This window comes from Opisthocomus hoazin, chromosome 3 (genome assembly GCF_030867145.1).
Source record: "Opisthocomus hoazin isolate bOpiHoa1 chromosome 3, bOpiHoa1.hap1, whole genome shotgun sequence".
Classification (NCBI taxonomy): Eukaryota; Metazoa; Chordata; class Aves; order Opisthocomiformes; family Opisthocomidae; genus Opisthocomus; species Opisthocomus hoazin.
Genome location: NC_134416.1, coordinates 65,701,977 through 65,714,708, shown reverse-complemented (window position 1 = coordinate 65,714,708; position 12,732 = coordinate 65,701,977). Strand labels below are relative to the sequence as shown.

At 36.1% G+C, this 12,732-nt stretch overlaps 1 protein-coding gene across 4 annotated transcripts in view; it reads right to left on the bottom strand.

Moving 5' to 3' along the window:
- Positions 1 to 3,536: 3,536 nt before the first annotated feature.
- Positions 3,537 to 12,732, bottom strand: part of SOCS6 (suppressor of cytokine signaling 6) — a 28,039-nt gene continuing 18,843 nt past the window's right edge. For all 4 annotated transcript variants that reach the window (XM_075416550.1, XM_075416549.1, XM_075416552.1 and 1 more), the window contains one exon: positions 3,537 to 6,122. In XM_075416550.1, the coding sequence (XP_075272665.1) occupies positions 4,393 to 5,997 (1,605 nt within the window). In that variant the 5' untranslated portion in view covers positions 5,998 to 6,122 and the 3' untranslated portion in view covers positions 3,537 to 4,392. The remainder of the gene's footprint in view (positions 6,123 to 12,732) is intronic.

The following is a 12,732-nucleotide window of genomic DNA, read 5'->3' as shown; positions in this document are numbered from 1 at the left end:
GAAATGTTTTGAAAAGTCAACTAGCAAGCGTTTAAAAAAAATATAGAACAGTTTAAATTGCAACCATTAAAATTTAAATGTTTAAGTCAGGTGTCCAAATTTTACAATGTCTTTCAGATTTTTGTTTTAGAATGTCAATAAGGTATAGAACACAAATCTTTTTGTGAATGAAATTTTTATTTACACACTGTATCCAGAAGCAGATACATAAATCGTTATACAATTATTTTTCAAAAATGTGCAAGAAATTACTATAATTTTGTTTACAAACCAAAACACATTAAAATCAATGGACTTTGGATAATTCACTCTGCGGTGTGCTTAGTACAAATAGTGCACACCAAGTCTGAAACAGAGAAAAGTGTAAACTACAGCAATCTGGATTGCAAGTATTAACTTCATGGCACTCCATCATCACTATAAAAATTGTTTAACCCAACAGGTATTCATACAAAATTCTTTTAAGAATTTTTCGTTATCTGTGTAGAATTTAGAACACTTTCCAGATACAACGCCATATTTCCCATATTATGAACTACTCAATTTGTATTTATAAAGAATACCTGTAACTTTTATTTTTTTGCAGTCATAAAAAGATATTAAGAAATTAAACTGGCAATTGTTAATTTATCCATAGCTTAGCTCAGAATTTGAAAGATCAGTAACAGAGGAATATTTCTCGTAAGAATCATAGCCCATATATTGCTGGTATGCTGTTTTAAATTCATAATTCCAGTATTCACATAGATGAAATGCATCAAAACAAAAACTGCACAGATTTCACTTAGCCCAGCAGTCATTATTCACAGAAAGAAATTGGCTTTTACAAAATGCAAAGTCAGCTCATCTGAGAACAAAGGTTTTAATTAATTACTGCATTTCTGATCCTTCTGACAGAAAAACATTTTGATAAAACGATGGCATTCACAATGTCAACAGCAGGATAAGCGCTATATCCTTCAAATAGATCAAAATACAAGTCACTTTCAGTTGTTTATAACACTGGCTTACAAAAAAAAATAAAACAACAGAGGAAACTGCAAATTTATTTTTCTATTTCCAAATACAAGGTGTTGTTTTACTCTTCTAATTGGTAAAACAGATGCTATCAATAATGTCAATCATTTGAGATGCTCAAAAACGAAGTTTTATTTCAAAATTTCATTTTCAAAAATTTTTTTCAAAATTCAGTTGCATAAAAAGCACACCTTTTGAACCCTTAGACTGTTGTGCTGAATAAATAGCCATATTTCTACTCTATAAGGATCATAGCCAGTTAACTTTTATTCCTAGTGTATCTACTTCCAAAGGCCCCCAAAACATCCTCAATCATTTTCCTTTTATTTGTCAAGGACGCTCTGTTCCTCTAATTTTCAAGAAGCGGAAGTCAACACAATTTTTGTGGTTACTCTGGGTACTTCTAAATTGTCTCATAACTAAATGTTACTTTGTTTCATTAATTTTTTTATTCTAAGAAACTGTAAGTATCTTTGATGTTTTCAAAGTCATTTTTCCGGGTTCCTTCTCCTGGCTGCCCAGTTACCTCAGTATGAAAAAATACCGCGAGGTTTTGATTAATGAAACCTGTAAAAATAAGTATTTGTGTCTACCTACTAATGATGTAAAATATTTTGAGTTTAGCAGAAATATCACCACCATTTTTCATTTAGAAACAAAGTGCTACATGGTTCAAACATCCTAGGCCTTAACCACTTCACAATGTTCTTTTTGTGGCAACTTGAGGGGGGTGGAAATGGCAAAGTTAACTTGACCTGATTAAGTCTGCAGATGAAGAACACAGCAAGCAAGGCAACTAAAAAGTGGATAGCTGAACCAAAATTAAAAAAAACCAAAACAGAACACCAACATGTATGAGTTGAACAAACTGAAATTTATAAAGGCATGGGCAAGAAATTTAGCACGGGTTCTTGCACGTTTTTCCAATTCAGCAATAAGACCAGGATATTACAGCTTCAAATATTTAAATTTCAATGCAATGACTGCTAAATTAATGCATATGGCATAGTATAAACATATGTTTAATGCATTCAGTAGTGGCATTAAATGGCAAAGAAAATATTTAATATACTATAATCTTTGAAAGATTCTGTAGAACGTATAGGCCCTCTAGCTTGTATGGGGAAAGAATTTTTAAAGTGAAGAAAATGCCAGAGGTTTTCTTCCAAAAGTATGCATCTGAAATCCATAAAAATCATCATCTTTTTCCTCCCCACAGACAGAATCAGAACACTGTACCATACAATAGGTTATTGTGCCTTTTTGAATAAAGTTAGTGATCCTGATTCGGGGAGGGTCAGGGGAAGTCCATAGAGGGGAAAAAAGAAAAGAGAATTCACACTTTCATACATATGTCAATGGCAGAGCCAACAAATTACAGATATAGACTGCTCTAGATTTTTTTTTAAAGTTTAAAACTTTATCAGACTAAAGAAGAAATTCTTATTCTCCCTCCCTTAAAAGCAAAGGCAGCCTTTATCTACCTCTGATTTTCTTTTTATTATTTTTTAGCTAAACATTATGGTCAAAAAATAAATTAAAAAAATATAAATTTTGTCTATCAATTCAGGCAACCCAAGATGTAGTGCTATTGCACCACCTTGCAGCAATACTGTATTCATTACTAAAGACTCATTTCAGGGGACAAAAAGGCTAGATTAAACAAGGAGAAGAAAATGACCTAAACAAGCAAGCCGTATCAAAGACGAATAGCCTTTTCTAAGCTGATGTTTACTGACTTGCAACTCCTACCAGAGATGGGGAAGATGACACTCTAAAATACAAACCAGGGGGGCGGAGGCAGTTAAGCCTCCCTCCCAAGCTAGCTATGACCCATTTAACAAATAACTCATGAAAGTGGTAAGAGTCACAGGGGGAAAAAAACCTGAAACAAAAGAGGAAAATGCCATGGATTAACCTTGCATGACGAAAACATTACAGTGTAGAACCTGTACTCCCCACTGAAAGTCTTTTTTTCCCTACAGAAGCTTAAAATAACTGTAAATTTTTCAAATGCCAGAATCTTTGACAAATATAATAAACATTTAGTTAATTTATTCAGTATTTCATATGGTAAAACTTATTTCATGGCAGTAAACGGAAACCTTATTTGCAGTCAGTGTGTATCCAAACCTCTGTTCCCCATAATTTGAAAGGCTATGAGAGTACAGCTTTAGAGATGCATTTTAAGTATCTTCCATCCAAAATGTTATCAGTCCTGTTCCTTCCTCCCCAAACGATATCCAAAAAAAGGGGGAAAATGATCCAAAGGACATCAGTGTATCACTGCATTTCCAAAGTGAAAAAAAAACTGCAGAAAGTGGAAAATGATAAAATTTCAAGTAGCTTCAATATATATTGTAGAAATCATTCTATTAGAAGTTTTACCCCATCCCTAAAAAGGCTTATCAATTTACGTTACCATAATGACAATCCCTAGAGTCTTCCTACAAATACAAAAAATTCCCCCCCAAGCACACCCCCCAAGAGGAGGTAGGAGGGAAAAGGACAGAAGAGGGGACCTGGTATATGTTCTTTTATTTAACTGAATGGTTTTATCAGGTAATATTTGACAAGACACCAATACTGCAATTTCCTTATAGGTACCACACACTGACTTTCAAAGACTTTTTTTTTTTAAAGGCCATTTTTAAAAGGACAAAATACCGAGACAAGGAGAAGGCTGAACCAACCTTTTCAAACACAAGAGTGTACAAACAATACAAGGCTTAGGAGAAAGGCGTTTTTTTTTCCGCAAAGATATGCTGCATAACCATGTTCTTACCACACAGCTCTGAATGCAAGTTCTATATTAGGGCACATCTCTATAGAAATTTATAATTAGGACACCAAGAAATAGTTTTTTAACATAGATGTAAATTCCGTAATTGAGAATACCAAAATGTTTTTTATCCATGATCATTTTTTTCAAACAGGCTACTTTAAAGGAAAGAAAAAAAATCCATTCAAGAAGTTTAATTTTACTTTTACTTATGGTTGAATACACATGAAATGTGCTTTCAATGCATAAAAATCACAGTGGATAGCAGCAAAGGACTTGGGGGAAATTAAGGAGAATTTGATCATTCACATTGTGATTAATCTGCACATTGATGAAAGATAGCTATTTCACACTTCTAAAAAATAAACTTGAGATCATTCTTTCAAAAAAAAAAAAAAAAAGCCCCCCAAAATACACAAAAAATCCCAAAACAAACATAAAACCAAATGCATTACTTTTCTTTTACACACAAAAATGAAATATTTTTATGGCAGCAAAAGATTTTGATAATAATGAAAGTCTGTAAACTGTAATTCAATCTCTTTTTGTTGTTGTCATTCCCAAAGTGCAAGATGCAAGATTCCCATAAGCTTTCAGTAGTGCTTTTCCTGTAAATAATCCTTCATTTTGTTTGGCAAAGGCAGTTTCTGAATCAGGTCTATTCTGGTGTACTGACGTATTACAAAACGACACAGGTATTGCAAAGAACGCACCTGCATAAACCGAGATACTGGATTTGTCAGTCTCACTGGGTAAGTTGCAGATCCAGGCAGTCGGGATCTCGAATAGCAGAAAGCTCCATTTTCAGAGTCCCTGATTGAATGTTCAATTAAGTCAACTATAGACGTATGTCCCTCCACATCTGGTTGTTCATAAAAGCTAAACCTACCATTTGAGTGTTCAATTCTAGTGTGAAGAGTTTTTCCATGGGAACGAAAACTCAAACTTAAAAGATAACGATCATCAGAACTGTCTCGAACAAGAAACGAGCCATCAGGCACATTAGCTAATTTTCCCTCTGCCTCCCAACGTGTAATGGGGCCCCAGTACCATCCTTGTTTTGCAAGTTTTTTCAGTTCTTCTGTGAGACTTGTCACAACCATAGGACCACTGTTCTGTACAGAATCATAAACTCTTCCAACTCCAGGGGCAGTGTTAGGATCAAAATTCAAATGGCAGCGCATACTTTCAGCCACGTGGGCATCTGTGCCATTCAATCCATTGAAGTTCCTTTGGATTTGATTATTCTGCATTGGAGGTAGCAAAGGTGAGAGTGGAGGGACATCACTGTGATTAACTCTTGGGCTTTGCAACATGACTCCTGTGGTACCAATCAACAAACCATTCACTGTCTGGTCCACGAAGATATCCGGTGCAACGACTACATCCTGATCCACTTGGCTCTCTTCTTCATGGAAAGCACTTCCCCCCACTTGAGAAGAAACAGTTGAAACTTCCATGGGTGAGGAACTATCCAGACAGTAACTACGTGATCCTTCCAAAGGATACATTCCCTCATCTAAAGGCACAGTATACTGAATGTAGTCCTGAGGCATTAATCCAATAACTACAGGCACATGTTCATCAATATGAAGATGCAAGTCCCCATTCTGAGATTCCGTGTTTTTTAATGTGTTGTTTTGCTCCTGGAACACGTTGTCTGACTGCAAGTCATGGAAGTCCTTTCGAACGCCATTCAGTGCTGGGCTTGGATTAGAGGAATGGACCAAGGCCTTGACTTTCACTTCCATTTTGATGCAAGTCTCTTCTGAATTTGTAGGTCGAAGGGGCCATGGAGTTGGACTGTAATGGTGATTACGGAGGGAAGTGGATCTCAGAGGTCTCTGAGCTCGCACATCTTTGAAGGTTATTGGAGCAGATGAGGAAGAAAAGGTGTCATCATCTGCAGAGCTTACAGATGGTGTGCTGCCTTTGCCTTTCTGTTTTTGTTTTGCTGAAAGCCTCCTTTTTAACGTACCCATTAAGCTTTCACTTTTTGATCTATTTTTGCCTCCTTTTTCATCTTCACTGTTGACTTCACAGCTAGCCAAATCTTTACCATAGCAGCTGCCAAACAAGGAGTCATCTTTTCCAAATTCACTTAACGATGGCTGCTGAACCACTACAAAGTCGCTTTCATCTTTACTTTTATTTAAGTTAAAGGACTTCCGAATTGTTTTGAGACTAATTTTCTTCATTATGACAAGTTACCAAGTCTGGCTGATCAGCAGTGCTTGTGGTGATACAGCCCTAACACATGCAGAGCAGCTTCTGCTTCATTTATATGTTTTATCCAGCCTCATTTAATTTCATGAGCCATTTCCTGGAAATAAATAAAAAACAATTAACTTCACAAAAGCAGTATTTTGAAAATTATCCATAAGGGTTTCCCCCTCTCCAAACAAAACAGAAATTGCAGTACTTAAGTAACAGGCATCAAATAAAAGTAAATACAGAGAGCTGACTTGGAAACCAATCAGGCTCAAAAAATGAATCTGCTACTTCTGCCTTGGAGATTTCCACAACTTTTTTCTGCTTTCAGCATGCTATTTTTTAAATATACACACATATTACATTACACTTATAGGCACATACATTTAATGCATGTACATAAAATTTTCAAGCCCAGAAACACCCTCTCTTTCAGAAGGCTCCCGAAAAAATCTCCACAAAAATCACTATAGAAGATAAAACTATAGAAGATACTCTATCCAACAGGATGCCTACATAATACAGGTTAAACTGTGATTAGTCCTAAAAACATGGTCTTACAAGGTCATACTTTCTTTACACAGGAAAGTTGAGCAATATTCAAATAGTTACATAATTATAGGAAAACTAACTGTAGTGAAAAAATACATAGACATTAATAGCAAAATAACATCTGTTTAGAGCAAGTCAAAGAAGTCTCCTCCTGAACTTCTATGAAACAGAAGCTGATTTCCAAACTCTGTTTTAGGCACAGAGGAGGTCAAATCACAGGCTCTCCTTGCTTAGTACTATTAAAGCTTTTCTTCCTCCAGTACTTCTGCCAAGACTAAGTGGTCACGCCTGCTCAAGTCCCAGTCAACTGCTCCCACCTGGTGTCTTCCAGAGTCATGTACGCACCCCCTACATAAATTTAACGTCTGAGCTTGTTTTTTTATGTTTGAGGGGTGATGGGGGGGGGGGGGGGGGAGGGAGTGTTAATGTTAATTAGACCTTCCAAAGCAAGAAGCTCTGCAGAGAGGGGAAGAACAAAAAGGGAAAGAAAGGGAAGCTGCTGCTGCCACAGAAGCAAGTACTACCATTAGTAGTAGCCATTATTCCACACACCTCCAAATACATGTCATGTTAGCAGCACAAACTGCAGCAGCAAGTCTGGCTCCAGGCTAACCATGGCAAGCTGCAGGATTCTAAGAATCTTTCAAGAAATCTTCCAAGCTTGGAGGACTGAGGGGAAAGTAAAACAGCCCTTATATACGCACTTCCCACCTTTCTCCCATGATATCACAATACAAGCAACTGAGAAAAACAGTGCAATGAACTGAAGTAAGCTTTATCAGCTAAACAGCATGATTTTCTTAAATAAGCATTCAAAAATGGCATAAAGGCATGTAAGGAGAATGATCACTATAAACAAAGAGCAATCCATTGACTATTACTCTTGTCCAGCCCAGCTTCTGTGGTCCTCAAGTACACAAAGGCTAAACGATCAAATCCAAACCAAACTAAAAGACAATGCAAGGCATCTAAGGATTCTGAACTTCCAAATACCTTGACAAATTTTAAGTAAAGCTCTGCTGCTGGGGGGTTGAACACTGTTCTCATAAACAGCAGAAGCAGTAAAGCTTAACTGACTTGGATTTGTACCCTAGTCCTACCTTCAAATTCCCTACACTATCTGCATCACCCCACCTCAAAGACCTGTGCTGTCTTTGCCATAACCTCCAACATTTCCCAAGTCCATCTTTAGAGTATTTTCAGCTCTTCCCATTTCCTTTTCTTAATTACCACTTTCCTTTACTTCTCTCAATGGGGAAAAACTAAAGGGTTTCTCATCTGCCTGTAAACTGGTTTACTTGCCATCAGCAAAGAACAAATATGCCCCAAAAAAATGTTTCCTAAACAAAGACTAAGAACCAACTCTTCCTATATTAATACAAGTATTAAACCCTTAAAAAAACAGGACCAGTATTTATTGGAAACTCATTGCTTATTTTCCACTTTTAACATGACTTCTGTGGTACCAGGAATCCCGATACTTTAAAAAACATATTCCATTTACACAATTTGAAGATAAGACCGAGATATGTGCATGTACTTCTAAAGGTTAAGACCCTACATTTATTTTCCTTTTCTTATGACAGACACATGCAGAACCATAAAATTTCATGTTTTAACATACTGATGTTTAATATGCGCTCCATATGTTTGGAATAATTGGGAAATAAAGACGTACTGAAAAACAAACATGAGTAGAATACATACAGTGGGTTTTATATGACTGAAATTTGGCATATCAGAATAACTGCTAGTACAGTAATTAAGAAAAAAGGCAGATACAGATAAAAGGAGAGTTACACGTCAATTAAAAGTAGACTCGAAATGCTTGGTTGACCTTCTATTCCTAAGCCGTTTGGATTTTGCCATCTTATCAATTTACAGTACTCTTTTCATCATATGTATCTAAACGAACCTACAAAATCAGTGAAAATACAGCTTCAGGATTCTATGCTGCTCCTAGACTGACAAAGCCAAAGCATTTGTTAATTTGATAAATGTAACTGCACCTTTGTGTACGTAGTACCAGAAGCCTGGGAATACCCATATTAGCCCCACTTGTGAAATCCACAATGTCCTCAAACTGCTTCTGACTGACATGCACAAGCTGATATTATTTCCACTTCACCAGATACCTTCCCGCATCCTTGTGGGAAGTACATCATACTGTTTGCAACTCCTAACCCTAAAAAAGCATTAAACAAAGAAAAAGCTGCCCTCTAAGCTAGGAAGAAAATAAAATAACATTATCACACTGATGATTAGGGAGAGCAGATGTATAGAGCCCCAACGGTCCAATTAACCAAAACTTTTTATTGCTGTGTTTCGAAAGAATTAGTTACCTAAAATTTGGCTGAAGGAACATCCCTTCAGCTTCTCCGTAATTAAAAGACTAAACAAGTCACTTGAAAGAACAGGTTTTTATCACGTACTAGTCCTTCTCTATCAAAATGGGGGTTTTTTACAAATTAAAATCCATTATCTAAAAATAATCACAACAGATAAATCTCTAGATTTATCTGAAATCAAAATTCTTTACTTTGAAAGCGACTACTGAGCCTGTTTGAGCGAAAAAGTGTTTTACATCTGTCAGCCTACCTTAGTAGCCAATATCTTTATCAAGCAAAACGATTACCCAAATGCATGACCCATCATTTGTATCATTGTAACATTTCATATGAAGAAATAATAAAGGTTTGAAGTTCAAGTATAAACCACATAAACAACACGCATATATCCAGAAGTCCAGCTCATTCATCCAGGAAAAGACAATAAAAATACAGTGAATGACAGGCCAGGTCAAAGCTCTCTGAAATAAACTGAACACACCGACAGATGAGAGCAAGCCTCTGAAGAAGTCTTCCATATGAGAACCACTCTACTTAATGATATCTCTTACACACATTTCATCCAAAACAGGAGAAAGCAAATGTACCCTGAAGTCAAATACTCTAACTGATCCAGATAATCTTCTTTCTTTGCACATCCTTAAAGAATATCAGTAGTACTGCATTGTACATTCACGTATTTAAACACGCTGTATAAACAGCCCTCAATATATGATACACTCACACACTTGCAAGTGTAGAATTTTCCACTGTCTACATCTAGAAGAGCTGAAGCAAAACAGCTCAGCATGCATCCCTTCCTGGAATCCACTAAAAGGAGCTACGCAACTTCTTTACAACCCTCCATGCTGCAACAGCTTCGCTAGTATTTTGTACAAATCATAGCATCACTGAAGTGTCCCACCGATGTGCTCTTCCAGTGCCATCTGCTGTACAGTGAGTTTAAACAGCCCAACTAGAGATAGATACCTCTAGAAATTGTTCTGTCAGTTATTTGCCACTACAAACAGACTCTGAACTATGCCAACATACTCCCAAATCCTGGTGGCTATGTAGGCAGAAATACCTGGTACACACAGATTGAAAGTGGGAGATTAACCAGACCCAGCAAGAGAGTGAGATGTTACCACACAGAATAACGAGGCAGAATGAAATTCTGGCTTATGAATTTTCATCACAAATTCTGCATCTTGGAATCTGTAAAATTATGCAAGTTGACAAAACACAGGCCTCTGGACAAAAACTATCAGACTACTACTCAGCAAAAACGGTCCTCTTTGTGCTTAAAAAAAAATAATCAAGACTAAGTTTGCACGCCTCATGTTGAAGAGGAACATGTATTGATCATATACACGTGTGAAATTATTAGCGAAGAGAATTAAAGCTAGAACTTTACAGGCTGCTTCTCAGAAATCTGAAAAGCAGGTCACGTGACCATAAACTAATCGTTCTTATGGTGGCCAGCATTGATTCATGAAAAATTATGAAAGTTTAAAAAAGAGTTTGTGTGAATCTAGTTTGAATATTCAACATTTCAGAGTAGTTTCAGTTTGATGCTATAAAATGTTTTAATGGACTATAATCACATAGCTATCTCAATACAGTGTTCACAAAAGTACACCAACAAAAAGTTTGATTATTTATACTTCTATGGCCTTTATTCATTTCTTATCTTTTTCACTTTTAGCCTAGGTGCACTTATTTCCTGAGAAAAATACTATAAGCAGTGCTGCCAGAATACACTACTATACAAATAAAACAGCATTAACTTTTGAGAGTCAGGACAGAAAACATTATACTGGAAACATACAGCAAAATACAACTCATGGATGAACAAAGAATTGTCTTTAAAAAGTTTAATATAAATACCATCACAAAAATGGTCGGAACTATTAACCAATGTTGCTTCAGATAACTTAAACTTTCCTAAAATATATGCTAATCTGCTCATTTATTTCCATAAAGTGAAACAGTTGAGCACTGAACTTGATTTTTTTGAACCCACAGCTGCATTATTCCTGAAAAGTCTGGCTGTCCATTAGAAATACATGATCTTTCTCCTCATACTGAATCATAGTAAGCCTTGCATCATTTACAACTTCGATTTATTGTATTTCTAATATAATTATTTATATTAAAATATATTATTTATAACTAAAAATACTTCAAAAGATAAAAAAGTTTCTGCATTCCTGGTGCATGACAAGCACCAGGTTTCCATTACAGTCAGATAATGAAGCCTAGTCTAATTATCTGCAGAAGTATGAGCTGTGTTCCCCTGCTGCCCCCAAACTCTCCCTGAAATACATTCCTGCATTTCTTGGAAGGGTGTTTAAATAACTGCATCTTAAGGTAACACAGATTTCAAGTGTTATATTTTGGAAATTCCTAAGTGTATAAATTTATTCCAGAGTTCCTAAATCTATTTATGCAAATTACTAAGAAGTTGTTCTCCACACCTGTTCCCATTACTTCAGTAATGAAATCTGTATCACTGGAAGTTAATTCTTCAAACCAGTAAGAGAAAATACTGACTCAAGATCTTTCCTGCCATGTACTTGTAGTTTCAATCGATATGAGTACAGAAACTACACATAAAATGCTCATTAAGTAAAGAGAGATTAAATATCTATTTCCAACACCATCAGTTTCTCATAGAGCATATACACCACATGGCAGCTTTCAACTTTCTCACTATACATGTCATTAGCCTACAAGATGGTGAGCTTTTTCCCTTCCCTGAGCGTCAAGTAAATTCCTACATTCTATTCTCTTTAGTATGAAGAGTCTTTAAATGGAGTAATCCAAATTCCATTGCATACTCATAGCTTGAAGACAAGAAAAAAAGGCAGATGGTTTTAGTAGTAGCTTGCTTGCTAATGGATGAACACTATTTTAATATAAGATTGCAGATTTTATAAAAGCCCATCCCCTCCTGCAGACCTCCTTTTCTAGCCAGTTTTGGAGAAGCTCAGACTCACACCTTCATACAAAACTGCAACAAGGTAAAAAATAGATGAGAAGCTTGTCTGACAGTACTTCATATTTGAAACAATTCAAGAGTACTTAAAGCCACCTATTTTTAAGCTAACTAATCAAACACCTAAACACCGACTAGATTTTATTCACCATGAGTTTAAACTTCCACCCTCTAAGATCTTAACAGCTGAGGAAAGTACTGGAAAGTACTCTCAGCTTGTCCAGAGGCCAACATAATTTAACTGGTATTACACAGATTATAACTTAAAGCCAACAAAAAATACCCTAATAGTATGTCATTTCTCTTTTTTTTTTTCTTCCTTTTTACAAAGCTTTAAGGGAAAACAGTCCATATGCACTAATGTTCTAACAACATACAGAGTAACCTTAATCACTATTAGCCACCTTTAGCAGAGAATAAGCAATGTAAGCCTTTGGCAATGAGTCGAAAAATGGGATAAAGTAATAATGAAAACTTGACAAAGGGATTTTTCTTCATCACCATTAGTGGAATTAACTGTATGCAAAAGCACGAACAGCCCCACTGAAAAAGTCCGAGTACCCTGACTGCTTGCCTCTGGCCTGCTGTTGGAAAAGGATGTCCCTTAACATCTGGATTTCCCTTACGTTTTTTTTTCTTTAAAACACTGTTTAATCCATGGCTGCTTGCAGTAAGTCCTGTTCTTCTTTCCCATATTTGGTTGCAGGACAGAATATTTCGATCTGATTGGTAGTTTTCCTCTGGGGAGTAACTGAAGAGTGTTAAGTGGCATCTCTATTACAGTTCATTTGTGTATATACAGTCTTGTAACTACAATAATCTCATCACTACAACAGCCAAAA